This window comes from Protomyctophum parallelum (assembly GCF_964188405.1).
Source record: "Protomyctophum parallelum genome assembly, chromosome: 9".
Lineage (NCBI taxonomy): Eukaryota > Metazoa > Chordata > Actinopteri > Myctophiformes > Myctophidae > Protomyctophum > Protomyctophum parallelum.
Genome location: NC_139706.1, coordinates 28442603 through 28459517, shown reverse-complemented (window position 1 = coordinate 28459517; position 16915 = coordinate 28442603). Strand labels below are relative to the sequence as shown.

At 41.3% G+C, this 16915-nt stretch overlaps 1 protein-coding gene across 2 annotated transcripts; it reads left to right on the top strand.

The window, feature by feature from the left end:
• The first annotated feature begins 1241 nt into the window (after positions 1–1241).
• trpc4b (transient receptor potential cation channel, subfamily C, member 4b) lies at positions 1242–15710 on the top strand. Of its 2 annotated transcripts, none has more exons than XR_014569701.1 (10): positions 1242–1632; positions 4888–5406; positions 10309–10645; positions 10803–10942; positions 11066–11379; positions 11480–11675; positions 12585–12654; positions 12916–12957; positions 13504–13593; positions 14661–14671. XR_014569701.1 is itself a non-coding variant. In XM_083772588.1 (10 exons), the coding sequence occupies exons 1-10, from the start codon at positions 1255–1257 to the stop codon at positions 15231–15233; spliced, it is 2787 nt and encodes a 928-aa protein (XP_083628714.1). In that variant the 5' UTR covers positions 1242–1254; the 3' UTR covers positions 15234–15710. The 2 variants fall into 2 exon arrangements, 1 of the variants encoding a protein (XP_083628714.1); XM_083772588.1 differs by having other exon boundaries at positions 12457–12654; positions 14661–15710.
• The last annotated feature ends 1205 nt before the right edge of the window (positions 15711–16915 follow it).

The window sequence follows — 16915 nt, the reverse complement described above, 5'->3', positions numbered from 1 at the left end:
TAAGGCTTATGCACCTGCTTTTTGTAATATTTTAAGATTCCGATTCTGTTTCTGTTTTTGTGTGTATATGTGTGTTTTTGTCTATGTCATGTCATGCATGTAAAATCATTGCTGTAAAATGTTCTTAAGTTGTTTGTATACAGGGCACCATTGAAAAACAGACCTTGGTTTAATTTAAATATTTATTAACAGTTTGCAGAATTCCATTTCAAGCACAAACTCAATACAAAGACTGTTAACTGTGAGTGGACAACCCAATTAAGCATTACACTTGTTTACAAGAGGGTCCACCTTGTTCAATTCATCAAATCATGAATGTTCATTAGCAAACTGTAAATAAAGTATACCAAGAACACTCCGTGCCTGCATGCTTGCCATATAAAGCCTGCCAGGCGGAGATTTGTACATCGAGGAGCCAGTCAGCGCTGTGTGCACTGCGCTGGCTGATAATGGTCTCGGTTTCGGAAGTCGGAGTGGCCCTGTGGGTGGGGGGTTGAGGGAGACTGTTGGAGTTGAAGACTTGGACATGCTCAATGATCATATACCAAATTAAGGTATCAGGTCACAGATTCCTTGTAGTATTAATTAGGCTACGCCGGGCTAGATACACACACCACGAAAATATGCAGACTGCAGACATGCAGCCGGTTGCGTTGTGTGGTGTTTGTTTGTTACATTTCCGGCTGTAAACATAATGCGCGCGTTTGGGCACGTGCGCACGCGCGCAATCCATTCACATTATGCGTCTTATTTGCCCGACTTGCCGTCTTCTTTCTCACAACAACAAGGCAAGGCGCGATGCTGGACTGCACAGACAGTGAGATATCTGCTGAGTGGGAATACTAAGGCTCCGCACCATTCCAGTGCGAGTGCAAGTTCAACAGGTCTGGATTTTACCCTACTATTCTTATTGGATTGTCTACTTTATTTTTTCCTTTCTTTTAATTTTTTTAAGAACGATTCGAACGGAAAATAAAGCTTAAAAGAGCTTAGAAATAAGGTGGGTGGTTTACAATTACAATTATAAGCTATTTAAAGTTCAGGTCATTGTTTAGGTGAAGTCATGCGCTCTCAATATGATATTAATTTGCCAGGCAATCATTGCCTTAATTATTATTTTTCAAAATCCAAATCTAATTGTCCTGACCAAAGATGAAAACATCTTCCAAACAACTTTACGCAACTGCCGTCTTATTTCTCTTATTATGTTTAATCTATTTCAGTCAGACTTATAGGTCTAGCAGCATTGCAGCAATGTCACAGCTATATTACCGGAAGGCGAACAACGCCGCCTTCAGGGACCGGATTCCCCTGAGGATTGTACGAGCCGAGTCGGAGCTTTCCTCCATGGAGAAGGCCTACCTGAGCGCGGTGGAGAAGGGCGACTATGGCAGCGTTAAACAGGCGCTGGAGGAGGCTGAGATCTACTTCAGAATCAACATCAACTGCATTGACCCCCTGGGCCGCACGGCTCTGCTCATTGCCATTGAGAACGAAAACCTGGAGATCATTGAGCTGTTGCTCAGCTTTAATGTGTATGTAGGGGACGCGCTGCTTCACGCCATCCGCAAAGAAGTTGTGGGTGCAGTGGAACTACTGCTCAACCACAAGAAGCCCAGCAGAGATAAGCAGGTAGGCATACAGACATTCACTGGCTTTCAGTCATAGAGTGTTGACCGTTAGGCGCTGGCCTACTTGGAACGATGCAAGTTGGAAATGCATGACCCACCCAGTTATTATGCCCGTGTCCCTTCCCTTTTATGCCCATATTATGGAGTTCTTTGTCAGGCATGCCCAAATAAGCCGTCTATAACATCATGTGATGTCAGAATCACATATCCATATCTGGAGATCTAGGGGTGATCAGGTTTGATCAATTGTCAGTCCGGATCCCGGGCAGAGGCTTTTGTGCTGGTTCTGGACAACCGGCTATCCGACGGACTCGCCACCGGGCACAGTGCACTCCCTGTGGTGATGTGGAACGCGTGTGTCAAATTTGAGGTTCCAAATACATTTTTGTTTCACTTCAGTTTCACTTGTTTATCCTTTTAGGGCTCAACCACTAGGGCGGGCCACGTCGCTTTTTTATTTGATTTTTGAGGGGCGCTATAGCCCCTCCTATATACAGTTTTAATGTTTGTCTTTCAACGATGCTTGTTTAAGAAAACGCCATAGACAATAAAGAGAAATTAAATGTTTGTTTTGAGGACTAAAACAAACATTAACAGCCATTGCTTAAACAAACATTGTGTTGTAATTGATGTTGTAAGATGATAAGAGCGCCCCTCACTTCACACAGGTGTGATTTTTTTTTTTTGAGGGGCGCTACAATTATATAATATATATATAATTTTAAAGGACAACACCAGCTACCAGGATCAGGGTGGAGTTCTGTGGGTTTGAGAAGGCCACTAATTAAATGATTCATTGTGGTCAGCAATTGATTTTAGCTGTGACATTCACAACGGAAATCTCTGAAATATGGCTTTTTGCTCGTGTTTTTTGTGACATGTGTCGACTGTGTGGGCTGCAGAATAATTGCCCTTCTTGGTATATAGAAGAATTTCAAGCGCAAACCGAGAGAGGTAATCACATAGCTGTTGGCACTGTCAGTCTGTGTGAAATGCAAATTATATTTACCTATCTGTAAAACAATGGAATTAGTCCAATTAAATATTAATCACAGTGTCAGAAATTGTAAATTGCACAGTTGTAGAATTTAGATAATAAAAGTTTCCTGTTTCCTCCATTCAAAATTCTATATTGTTCCCATTACCAAAATCAGCAGTTAATGGTATTATAGTATTTTGATGTAATATTGTCCTAATAATTAGGACAATATTACATCAAAATACTATAATACCATTAACCCTGAGGGATGAATTAGGACCTAATTCATCCCTCAGGGCTCTCTATGCTAGTGTCTTTTCTGTTATTGTGGGGAAAGCTTTTGTTGAAACAAGCTTACAGTGCGTCACAGCGTGATGCATTGTCAATTAGCTATTTTCTTTGAAAGCTATTCCCACATACAGATGCAAGGGTTTAAGTGATGATGAAGATCCAGAGATGCTGTAATGGACTTTATAAATTATATTACACCACACAAGTAAAATCCTCAGTTTGAATTTAACAAATTGACTAAAACGAACCCCATTCTGACTCACATGCTGAGATTTAAACTAAATTACACTGAGGATTTCACTGTGCATAATATAGTGTTCTTCTGTGGGAAAGGGAAAAGGAATTGCTTCCACCTTATAGAATATTATGCCACTGGTAGAACCGCAAACCATTAGCTTAATTTTTTGTTAGACTCACAGAGGGTACTATGAGGTCGTCTTTTCGCAATGGTTTTCAATGTGAACAGAGCGTTTTCTTGCTGAAAGTCGCACAATGGCAACAAAATGCTCTGTTCCCATTGAAAACCATTGCAAAAAAGACAGCTACATAGGCAGAATCAAAGTTAGATGTGTCACATTTTACAAAAACCCCACCAAGATTAGAATTGGCAACTTCTTTCCCATATATTTTGAATAGTATAAAATCAAAATCAATTTAAATTAAATTGTGAATTTCTACTTGCAGTATTGTAGAAAAATACCGGTAGCTATATTTAGAAGAGACATATATTTCAGCCTATAGCTTTCATCAGGATGAATTGCATTCTTCATCAATGTCTTCATCGTTGCTAACATGCTGTCTTCATCAGTGTAGTATGTCAAACCCACAGATGTTATAGTTAATTTCCGAAGTGATCAAATTATTTTGTGCAATTAAATGCAGTGGCGTGCATAGATAGACACTAGGGGGTGCTAGAGCACCCCCTGCCCTTTTTGGCAATTTTGCTCTTTAAAAAAAAGGTTTATTTTTTTTTCTTAATTTTTTGTGCGGTGACATTGATCAAATCTTGATAAAAAAACGCTTCTACTATATTATTTAGGCCCCCACAATCTAAAGCTATGTTTCTATGTCAGTGGTTCTTCGATAAAGAAATAAAATAGCAGACCTACAAGCTCGTAGCGCGCCACTCGGTGGCGCGCTATGAGCTTGTAGATCTGCTATTTTTCAATAGCTAAAGCATATGATGCTAACACATAAATGGGTTACCGCCCCAAAATGGGTTAAGGCAACCAGCTGGTTCAACGCTGCTTTTTTCATTTGAGCACCTGCCCCTCTAAATGTCTGTGCACGCCACTGATTAAATGGTCAGCTAGATGATGATAAAAAGGTGAGTATGTGAATACCAATGATAAGTAGGCCTACTGTACCATTTCAGGAATTGTTTACTAATGAATTACATTGTTTTGGTACTTTGGTGTTTAAACTTTTAGCATTCCTACTTTCTCTAGTGTTAACTCTAAACAACTATCACCTCTCTCTCTCAATTCAATGCAATTTAAATGAAGGTGAAGTAAAACTAAAATGCACTAAATCGCGGCGAGTAAACTGGTAAACTGGTGAGTTCTCCGAATACCAGTTACAGTACATGCTTGGCAAAGACGTGTATTGTCTAGGTTTCGACAAATTAACAGCGTTGCAACTTGCATTATGTTAAAGGAGCAGTCAGTGATTTGCGTGATTTGGAAACCCCCCCGATCTCCCCCGGTAACAAGATGTGCACATGCACGCACTACAGTGGGGTGGGCACGCGACAGGCCAACAGCACGCACACCAAGGCCCGCCCCCGCTCGATCATGATTGGCGGAAGGCTGGGCTACGGTTTTTTGACCCCCAGGGGTTAACTGGGGACAGGGAGGAACTCCTTATATGGTCAGCACACTATAGTAGGGAGGATTGTCACAACAAAACAAAAAAAGTGAAATCACTGAATATACCTTTAATTGTTTCTCAGGACAGTGTAATTGTGTGGTCTTCTCATGTTCTTAGGTACCACCGATTCTCCTGGACAAGCAGTTTTCAGACTTCACCCCAGACATCACTCCAATCATCCTTGCAGCCCATACCAACAACTACGAGATCATCAAACTGCTTGTGCAGAGAGGTGTCTCCGTACCTCAGCCACATGCCGTGCACTGCAACTGTGGAGAATGCGGCGTCAGTTCCGACATGGACGGACTGCGGCACTCGCGCTCTCGCATCAACATCTACAAGGCCCTCTCCAGCCCGTCTCTCATCGCCGTCTCCAGTGAGGACCCTTTCCTCACTGCTTTTCAACTGAGTTGGGAGCTGCACGAGCTCAGCGTTGTGGAGAACGAGTTCAAGTCCGAATACCAGGAGCTGTCCCGGCTGTGCAAACAGTTTGCAAAAGATCTGTTAGATCAGACCCGCAGCTCCAGAGAGCTGGAGATAATCCTCAACTACCGGGATGATACCAACCCTCTGCTGGATGAGACCGTGAACGATCTGGCCCGTCTGAAGCTGGCCATCAAATATCGTCAGAAAGAGGTAAGCGTACCGGTGGCGTACCGATGACATCAGGTACTTCTTTTTATTATTATTTGCTTTTTTATCCCCTTTTCTCTCAATTTTTTGTCGTTAATGTCAATTGATTTCTCCCCACACACACATTTGTCGCTGCTGCTGTATCCTACTGGCTCATCTATCAGTGATGAGCTCCTACCGGGAGCACGTAGCGCCGCCCCCATTATCACGCTCCCCACCGGCTTCACTCCACCAAACATGGTAGACAAAGCCGCACCACAGTGGATTGGAACCCCTAGACTCCGGGGTGGTGGCCAGGTACTTTACCACTGCTTCACCCGAGTGCCCAGTGCATAAGCTACCTTTTTTTTTTTTTTTTTTTTTTTTTTTTTAAGATATTTTTTTGCGGCTTACGCCTTTATTGATTTTTTAAGGGATAGAAAGTAGGCTGACAGGAAACGGGAGAGAGATGGGGGGATGACATGCGGTAAAGGCCGTGTCGGGTCCGGGAGTCGAACCCGCGGCACACCGCGACTGGATCACCAGTCCGGTGCCCAGACCGTTACGCTACGGCCTGGGCCCATAAGCTACTTTTGGGTCAATTTTTACACTGATAGTAAAATTAACACTGAGGATTTTACTTTGTTGTACTGCCGAGTGCAAACTGTAGTGCTGTGGCGATGAAGACAAAACAGAGTCAGCATCATATCATATCCCATTCCCATTTATTTTTTTACATTTCACTGTACACTCATAATGACACACACACACACACCCACACACACACACACACACACACACACACACACACACACACACACACACACACACACACACACACACACACACACACACACACACACACACACACACACACACACACACACACACGCACACACACACACACACACACACACACACACACACACACACACACACACACACATATTGAATATATACAGTCCAGTGATGGTTTGTAGAAAAGCTTTGTGGTAATGAGCTGGAAGTAAACTGAGATGGGTGGAGACATCCTGTGGGAGTTTAGAACAACAAGTAATTGCCAAGACGTCTCTTCCCAATGCACTATAGCAGCACCGGGCCCATGGTAATAGGATAATTAAGGATAATGATGCCATGGTAAACTGATGTAGCATTTGCCTGAAATTTAAACTCGTAATATTTAATGAGGGCGTTCCAGGGAAGCTTTTAATGCTCCTTAACATCTTTACTGTACTGGATTGGTTTTCTCATGGATTTGATGCCAACCTGATATGAATCATATGATATCTGAAATCAATCTAGCTAACAGTGGCAAATCATTTTTTTACTCTCTCTCTGTGTGTGCGTAGGATAATAGTATTAGTTTACTATAATTAGATGAATACACGATAATCAACACTAAGACTTTAATTTAGAACACAGCCAAATCAAATCATAGTACATACATCAATTATTCAATGAAAGCAAACGGCACAAACAATATTAGTTTGCCTCTTCTACAAAAATTTAAGTTTCAAGTTACTGTCGCATTTTGCCATTCTCTTGTACTTGTATTATTTCCCACCACGGACTGCCCTTGCATCTCGGAGGACAGGCAAGACGGGCAGTGTCGGTAGGCCAATCAGAGGCAGGCGGGGTGTTACCATGTCTATGCCAAGGAAGCTCTTAGAAGGAAGTGAAGTGGTCACATGACTGGGCTGCGACATGACACTTTCATGGACACTTTCATGGGAGCCAAACTCACACTGGTAATGCAATGAATACATGGCAGTGAATGGAGCCGGCTGGACCAGCTCATAACAAACATTATTCATGAACGATTGCGAGCTTTGTCATATAATTGGTTCAGGAATATGAAAGAAGACATAAGTGATATCACACGTTTTTTCCGAGTGGTTGTTTTTCGACTTAATAACTATTTATTTTTATTGAGGTATTTATAGAAGAGCACATTGTACGTTTTCTGCCTGGGCTGCTTGCTCTCTGCTCTTTGAAAAAATAAATCACATTAAGTAGTATGCACATCAAAAAATAAGACAGCCTAAAATAACGTGTTATATATATTATTTTATTTTCCAGAAGCGATCACTTACAAAAGGTCTCAGTCATTCATAAATAAATTTTCTTCATGAGCTGGTCACTGAGCTCTCATTGGCTCCAGTGCATTCTGCCGAACTTCCGGGTGTAGTTTGGCTCCCGTGAAAGTGTCCATGAAAGTGTCATGGCGCAGCCCAGTCACGTGACCACTTCACTTCCTTCTAAGAGCTTCCTTGGTCTATGCTCGGACATAGAATAGATATACACATATGGGGCACGCTTCCCGCAAGGCTATCAGGCTATGGACCGGAAGTAACCAATTGGGTTCCTGTCTGTCTAAATTACAACTCTCCTGTTCCTCTGGCTTATGGGATGAACCAGTGCTAACCAATTACAGACAATTGGAAAACTACAACACAACTGAAGGGGGTAAAACATTTATTATTATTGTTTTACTTCGTCTCTCCCTGGTCGTGGAACGATCTGCAGACCAGACTCAAATTGGCATAGCTAATTATCTTGAGAACATTTAAAAGGATCACTGTAGGTCTACTCTAGCCTGGGTATAAACCCCTCCCCCTCGCCAGATTTGCATTCTGTTGTCCAGCAGGGGGAGTGGTTTTACCAGGCTAGGTCTACTCACCAACACTCACCAACACACAATACAAAGATTCATATGGAATGTATTATTGGCACAATAATGTATTATTTGTCTATTGTCTAAGTATATTGTATATGTATGCATTTATACCTAACCATAATAGAAGATAATTGCATGTCAAAGGTAGCACTCAAAATGTTTTAAACTATACATTTCGCATGTCAATGTTTGGTTTGGTGTACGACAAGTTGAGGATTTTAGGTGGAATAACAAAGTTTTACATCTCTCACCCTTAAAGCCAAAACAAATAACACATTTTAAAAATGTTTAAATGAGTTATCAAGTCACTGCAAAATAGCCTCGCTCTACCTGATGTGTGTGTGTGTGTGTGTGTGTGTGTGTGTGTGTGCAGACTAGGGTTCCACTTCAGAGAAGAAGTAGCCAAGCAAACATTAATCACTCTCTTTAAAAGCCTGATCTTACTATGACACGTGCGCGTGGAAATCTGTTATTTTCCGCATTTGACTCCATTGTATGACTATGTATAAATTAAACGTTGGTGGATGTAAAGTAACTGGAAGCTCTCTCTCAAAGCATTTGGCTGTTTCCTCTTTTCTCTCATACCATGGATGATTATGATCATCATAACCCTAATGCCTAATGTACTGTATATTCTGCCATACTACAGTGTTGCATGTCAGAAATAGCCAATCTACAAGTGCATGTGAGGTTATAGATCTGCTATCTTCGGCGTGCCACACTGTGAGCTCCATGTGAGGTTCAAAGCGTGCTTACTCATGATGAATATATGATGATATTTTAAATATTTTATATTAAAACATAATTATTATTTTAATTTACCAGGCAGATACTATATCTATCTTGCTAGATATTCTTTTCCACAGTAAGTTCTCTGATCTAGTGCGGAGGACTTGATAAATGGCATGATTTCTAAAAGTGTTCCAGACTGAGAAAAATGTATAGGCTGTTCCATCATAAACCTTTTAATAATCTTACTGAGTACATTTTATTGTCCTTTCACTGTGAATTACGATGCTATAAATCCTAAAGTGTTTTTATTTTATTTTATGTTTTTAATGTATATTCTTACATCTTCATTCAAAACAGTGTTGGCGTTCATGTTGATAATGCAACAATTTTACCAGCATGGTATACAGATAATTCAACAAAGCTTGTAAAACATGTCAACCTACAGCTACTGTGTGAGAAGGGGTTCCCAAACATTTCCATGCATACCTTCCCCCTAAATAGTCCCATAGCCTCAGGCTGTGGCCCCCTTATTTCAAAATGGCTTAAAAAGAAAAACTATTTCAGGTTTTACAATATGTGATTAATAATCACATATATAGGTATGCCAGGTTGAAAGTGGTTAAAATGGCTTTATAATTGTATGAATTGGAATTTAGGCCAGGTGCATAGGAAAAATCACACTCGTGTGAAGTGAGGGGAGCCTGGTAATGTTTGTTTAAAGTGCTCTAAACAAACCGTAAAAGCCATAGACTTGCAGGGCCGGATGAACACCTCTGAGGTCCCCTGGGCACTGAAGCTCGAAGACTTGGCTGGCACATGATGTAATTCCAAAAGCCAGATGTTGGAGGGGTTAGTGCCGCTCAAAAATCTAATTGAAAAGAGGGAGAAGTCATGCACACTGGCTTCACTTACAATAATAGTATTGAGTACAGCACAATGTTTCTGTTCAACTGATGACTTTAATCATGGACACCTGATGAAGGTCAGTTGGACCGAAACATTGTGCTATACTGAATTTGAATTGAAAGTAACTCTTTGAAAATCTTTCAAACCTGTGGCATAAACAGTACAAGTTGCAGCCATCCAAGATATCTAATTGTCTGTTTGATGAAGGACCTTAGCACATAGAATTCGGTTCTCTCTCCTCTACTACAATGGGGCTCCATTTGTCAGCCATAACAAAGTTAGGCAGCCATTACGTCCTATCACCAACTGCAGATGTCCAGCAGATGTTTATATCAAATCTCAGAGGGCAAAGAACATGGAGGACGGAAACAGCCAGTCCTCGAAGCAGATCAAGGAGTTCTTTTGAAATATTTAGTATCCACTTGGTAGTTGGTAGCATTTGTATTGTGGTCCAAGGATATTTTACTTTTATATTTCAAGAAAGGTACAGTATAGTATAATAAACTACCACCTGACCAAACCATCACAACCCATCTCTTTCTGTCTGTCTATGTTGGCTATTCTCCCTCTCTTTCTTTGTCTGTTTCTTCCCATCTCTCACTTTCGTTCAGTTCGTTGCACAGCCCAACTGTCAGCAGCTTCTGGCGTCTCGCTGGTATGATGAGTTTCCAGGCTGGAGGAGGCGCCACTGGGCAGGGAAGTTCATCACGTGTGTGTTCATTGGCCTCCTGTTCCCACTCTTCTCCATCTTTTACCTGATTTCTCCAAAGAGCCAATTTGGCTTGTTCATCCGGAAGCCCTTCATTAAGTTCATCTGTCACACAGCGTCCTATCTGACGTTCCTCTTACTGCTCCTGATGGCCTCACAGCACATAGTGTTAAACAACCCCAACCGGCAGGGCCCAGCGCCCACCACTGTGGAGTGGATGATCCTCCCCTGGGTCATTGGTAACACGCACGCACGCACGCAGGCGCACCCGTGCGCACGCACGCACACACACACACACACACACACACACACACACACACACACACACACACACACACACCAAGCTGTTGTTGCTTGTCCAGTGGTACTAACCCCTTTATCTCATCTTTATCACAGGCTTCATATGGACAGAAATCAAACAGATGTGGGATGGTGGTTTCAAAGACTACATCAACGACTGGTGGAACTTAATGGACTTTATTATGAACTCTTTGTACATTGCAACCATTTCTATGAAGATTGTTGCCTATTGCAAAGTATGAACTCAATGCATATTTCTATCTTTCGTTATTCTGTCTTCATGTTCCTCATTACATTTAGCAACAGTCCTCAGGACCAATAAAATGACAATGTTGAGTAAACTTTCTTTTTTCCAACAGTATAGTGGTGTAAAACCAAGAGAGAAATGGGACATGTGGCACCCAACGTTGGTGGCTGAGGCACTGTTTGCCATAGCCAACATTTTCAGCTCCTTGCGCCTCATCTGCCTCTTCACAGCCAACTCACATCTGGGACCGTTGCAGATCTCACTGGGTCGTATGCTTCTGGACATCCTCAAGTTCCTCTTTATCTACTGTCTGGTGCTTGTAGCCTTTGCCAACGGCCTCAACCAGCTGTACTTTTACTATGATACAGCTGAGGAAGAGGAATGTGTTGGCATCCGTTGTCAAAACCAAAACAATGCCTTCTCAACGCAAGTCTTTTCTTTTTTAAGACACACTATTGCCCATAAATATACTTGTATCAGTGCCTGAGCTGCAAATAATTGTATTGTGTTTTGTTTGCTTGTTTAGGTTGTTTGAGACACTGCAGTCCTTATTCTGGTCTGTCTTTGGCCTGATCAGCCTGTATGTAACCAATGTGAAAGCACCCCATGAGTTCACCGAGTTTGTGGGCGCGACCATGTTTGGGACCTATAATATAATCTCCCTTGTAGTTCTTCTCAACATGCTGATTGCAATGATGAACAACTCATACCAGCACATTGCTGTAAGTGGCCCATCCATCATACACAAAGGTCACTCAGAAAGGATCTGTTTACTTGTTTTAATTGTGCATTTTATGCCATTCCAAACCACCGAATGGTTTCGAGCATCCGGCCTTCATCAGTGTGTGGCAGAAAACATTCTGAGGTTTGGAATGGCATAAAGTGGACAATTAAAACAAGTAAATGGATCCTCTCTGAGTGCTACCTTCTTTTTTCACTAATGTTGAGTTTTGTAGCAAAATGAATGCACCAAATGGTCAGCACATGGTGGAAAACAAATTGACATCCACCATCGACCATCTACATCAGGGGTCCCCAAACTATACGGCCCGCCATGTCATTTTATGTGGCCCGCCTGCCTCAAGCAAAAAAAATTAAAAAGATTTTTTTTTTGCTCTTGTATTGCTATTGGAGACACTGGGGGCCAGTTTATTTCAAGCATGGCGCAGCGCCATGCCAACAACATGCATGCTGCATGTACAGTACATGCACTATGCAGCCCTGTAGTGCTGCATGTACAGTACATGCACTGGTTATTAATATTTGGTTATGTGTGGCTTTCTGGAAAAAAAGATGTTTACGTTTAGGCACCCCTGCGATCGTCACACTTTTTCTGTTACAAACTGACCCCGGCCCCCATCAGAGAAGGGAAAAGTTATGTGGCCCTCACAGGAAAAAGTTTGGGGACCCCTGATCTACATCATTAATAATAATAACACTGCTACAAAATATTAGTTTTGTTCCTATTCCTAATGTTCTTGTTCAATGTTTTTCTACCTTTAGGACCATGCTGATATAGAGTGGAAATTTGCGAGAACAAAATTATGGATGAGTTACTTTGAAGAGAGTGGGACTGTTCCTTCTCCATTCAATATCATCCCTAGTCCAAAGTCTGTTTTATATCTATTTAGATGGATGAAGACACACATGATGAAGAGAACACGCACAAAAAAGACATTTGGAACATTTGGAACTTTAGGGGTAAGATCCGAGTTGTGTCCTCTGCACTGTGGAAATGTCATGTTTTGAAACCATGAAATCAAAGGGTAAGGGGGTAAGATGGTAAGCTCAGAAAGAGTAGCAAAAATGACTTGTTACTTGTTCTTTCTTAATGATCTAGAGTAGACACATATCATAGTAGGACCTCCACATTTTTAGAAGCTATTTACTGATGTAAAATGATAGAGAATGTGAACCCTACTGTTACATTAAGTGCATAAATAACACCAATATATTTTGCAGAGACGTGCTGCTGAAAATGTACGGATAAACCATCGGTATCAGGTATTGATTTGTTTTTTCATCTTAACGTAACATCTAGAGTTCGACTCACACAGGAGTCGCACTGCTGATCTGACCAAAATGTGGCGCTCACTATTGTGTGGTCACAATTATACAGTAATTCATCTTTATAAATTGTTTATGATGTAGCTCGTTTGTCACTATAAAGCCAATAGACTCCAATGCATTCCGTAAACTTCCAGTTCAGGCCTTTGTCACTATTCGCCAATATGTAGAACTTAGATTGGACTGGCCCCATGAAGTGAACGGAGTTGTTGTAACTCTGTCTTACTCTATGGCTCTGATGTGGGCATGCTTGATGACACGACACGGCACATTGAAGTTGGATAACACACTCCATATTTGGGCATAACTACATTGGGAACTAAGTCTGAGTCACAGTGACTGAGTGTGGCGATGTGGTCCACCAGCCGGTCTTCCGTTAAGCCAATTTTAATATATAGGATGTGTATTGTCAACGCTAGCAGTATAAAGTAGTTATTGATCGAATCTGATCCAAAGCTTTGTCTGAATCTATATATTTTTCAGGAGGTGTTGAGGAGCCTAGTAAAGAGATATGTGGCTGCAATGATCAGAGATGCCAAAACAGAAGAGGGCCTGACGGAGGAGAATTTCAAGGTAATCTACAGTTATTAATGGACAGGATACACCCATGGTCAGGGCCGTATCCAGCACTTCACAGATGGGGGGGTCCAATCTATCGGTACTGGCCCACATGGAAAAAATCGGGTATTTCCGGTTATAAAGTCGTTATTTTCGGGTCAAAAACGGGTCTGCACAGCAGAAATAGCCTAGTGCAAATCTTACCTTTTTGATGAGCCTGCCCGAGGCATACACGGCTTTAACCAACACTGGCATAACATAAACAACTTCCTGAATCCTAAAATGATAGGTTAACTAAAACTACAATGTTTCCATTGTAGTCCCAAGTCTACTAGCAGACAGACAAAATAACATGGCTCCCTGGCTGGCATGTTTAATGTTTTTATTTGCTTGCCTTTTACTAAAAGTATAGCAATACCACAGTGCAGAAATTAACTAGAGTGAAAGTACAAAAGTGTTGCCATCAAAATATAGAGTACTTATAAAGTAAAAGTACATGTGAAAGTGGCACATAATGTGAAATGTACATTTTTAATACCAGTATACATTAAGATTACTAATCAAAATCTGCAATGGAACTAGAGGCTCTCTCAGATTAAGTAAAAGTATATTTAAAAAAATGCCATTGTTACAGGTACTTAGTTACTTTCCACCACTGACTGTGAACTGCATGATGCTTTATGCTTATAGTTGCTTACCTACTGCACAACAATGGTCGTCAGTACTGTTGTTGTTGTTGTCGACGACTTTGTCTGTGTTTATTGCACACACCGACACCGGGGGAGGGGGTACCTTACGTTTTGGATTCGGCATTTTACTCGTCTCTGACTCTCTCTCTCTCTTTCTTCTCTCCATTGATTTACTGTGGCGTGGTGCTCGCCGCTGCTTGAATGATAACGCTTAAACGCAACAGCAGCTGCAGCCCTGGCTGTAATCACACGCACAACACTGACAGCGAGTCAGTGGCCCCGTGTCCCCCGTGGGCTGCGGACCGGGACACCCGTGGTTCCTACGGCCCTGCCCATGGTACCTCAAGTACTTGCATCTCTATTGAGGTTCTAATGTTTATCTTTTATTGTCAGGAGTTGAAGCAAGATATTTCCAGCTTCCGCTTTGAAGTACTGGGAATGATGAAGAGCAAAAATCATGCTGGCCTAGCAGGTAAAGTTGCTAGCTCCAGCTTGGTTTACCCTGACCATTCATTCAAATACTCCCCCAAATTCGCTCCAGCTGCACAGCCACAAAAAAAGCTCCATGTGCATGATGTCACCACCTCCATTCTGGGGCAGAGTGCAGCAAACGGCACAAGCTCTGTGGCGTCCACCAGGCTGACCAATGGTTCAGTGGTCCCATCCTACGTAGGAAAGCAGAACCATAATGACATCAAGGGTGTCTCAGGCAATGGGATCCAGAAAAGTATGGACAGATGTCCCTCTCAAGAATGTGATGAAATACATTCTTTGTCTGATGAGCCTCAGGAATCTGTGAATGAGGAGATTTTAGACTGTGATGGACCAAAGCAGGAGCAGCAAAAGGTCAGGGAGGTGTTGGTGGAGGTTGTAGAGGAGGAAGAGGAGGAGTCAGAGAATGATGTCATTCAGAAAGCAGAACATTCTCCAGAGGAGGATCCTGCTTATGGAGTGACTAATCATTAGGTCAGCGCATGGTTCAATGAAAGACTTATATTATGAGAATATTGGAATGGGACTTGGAAAAATATTGATCATCATGTATATCCAGCCCTGGAAAGCAGAAATGTTGAGTGAATTTGCCTTACAGTATACATCAGGTCACTATCGGTCAATGAAAATGAAAAGTATGTTTGAAAAAATAGACAACAAACATAGCACTGATCTAAATAATATACGTAGCTAGTAAACACCATACCTTGGTAGAAATGTGTACACTACTGACTGAAGGATTGTTCGGTTTTATGCTCAGGGAATAGTGTGGAATCAACAAGTGCACCTATTGTACATTATAAGTTTGTATTGATAACATCTATTTCCAAAGAGCCCTGAAACCGCTGCCTATGGTCTTTTGTTGCACTTCTGTTACCTTGTTACCTGTGTCCATGTATACTACACACAATAATGCACTAATGTTTTGACTGTACTGTATATGCCTTAACTAAACCAGTGTACTGAGTAATGCATTCATGTTTCTCTAAAAACCTTATAACAGGTTGAGGGTTCCTCACACAGGCTACTGTGTGTTGTTAACACTTACATTATTGACAAAACTTCATAACTCAAAGCTGCAATCAACATGGGGTCACTGAGTTTACGATGATAAAATATAGCGGCCAATCCTTATCAATATATTTTCTGGAACTTCTACTACTGTATGTCACAGACCGTGGATAAAGGTTTCCCAAATTATAAATGTAATTGTCTTTATTCCCATTTTAAATGTAAATAAGTATTTTATTTCAAGTATGTGTTTGGGTGGAGTCCTAGTTCAAAATGTGTCAGACTTTGCACTGCAAACAATTATACTGTACCTTTGGGGAATTGGCTGCAGCTTTGAAATTCCTGGATTGTACACTTAATTAACTACAGTCATACAGTATATAGATTACAGATGGTAGAAGATATTTTTGGGATAAAGATAAAGAATTTTCTGAACTCTTATTTCTGCAAAACATTTTCCAGCATAAGAATATTGTATTAATCAAGTTTGAAGATACTTTCAACAAGTAATTATGCGACAAAATATGTGGAGGGCTGGTGAGCATATTCTTTCTACTCCGTCAAATTGTGAGACCACAGCTTATCTTTATTATGAGTTTGTTTTCTTCTTGTGGTATTTACAGCCAAATTCCCCAGTTCATCTTTTCCCCCTTAGCCATGCTCCTGCCACTGGAGCCATGACCTTGAATTCCTTCACAACAACAGCTATAAATTGTGTGTGAAGTGTAGTGGCCGCTTATATGATGTCATGAATTTATGAATACATAGACCTATGATTCTTTAAATGTTAGTTCCAGTCGAGTAAGTGATATGAGTACTGATATACACAATAGCCTACAGAGATAATACTCTTTGTACTGTATACAGTATGAGTTATATATGCAGTGGATGAAACGTATCACCCTGTAGTTAGTTTAGCTGTGTTTTCTCTACTGGCATGAAAGACTTATTTTATGCTCCATACATGGAGTAGTCGTAGTTGGATGGGAAATTACTTTCATGCTCACATAAGGGTCAGAGAGTAGAACATCATGTGGGAAGACTAAAGTGATGGAAAAGGTGATGCTGTTATGTGCCCTCCAAATGCCTGATTTATACATGGTTATGTGCTGGTGTCAAATAGCAGATCTAATAGCAGATCAAAT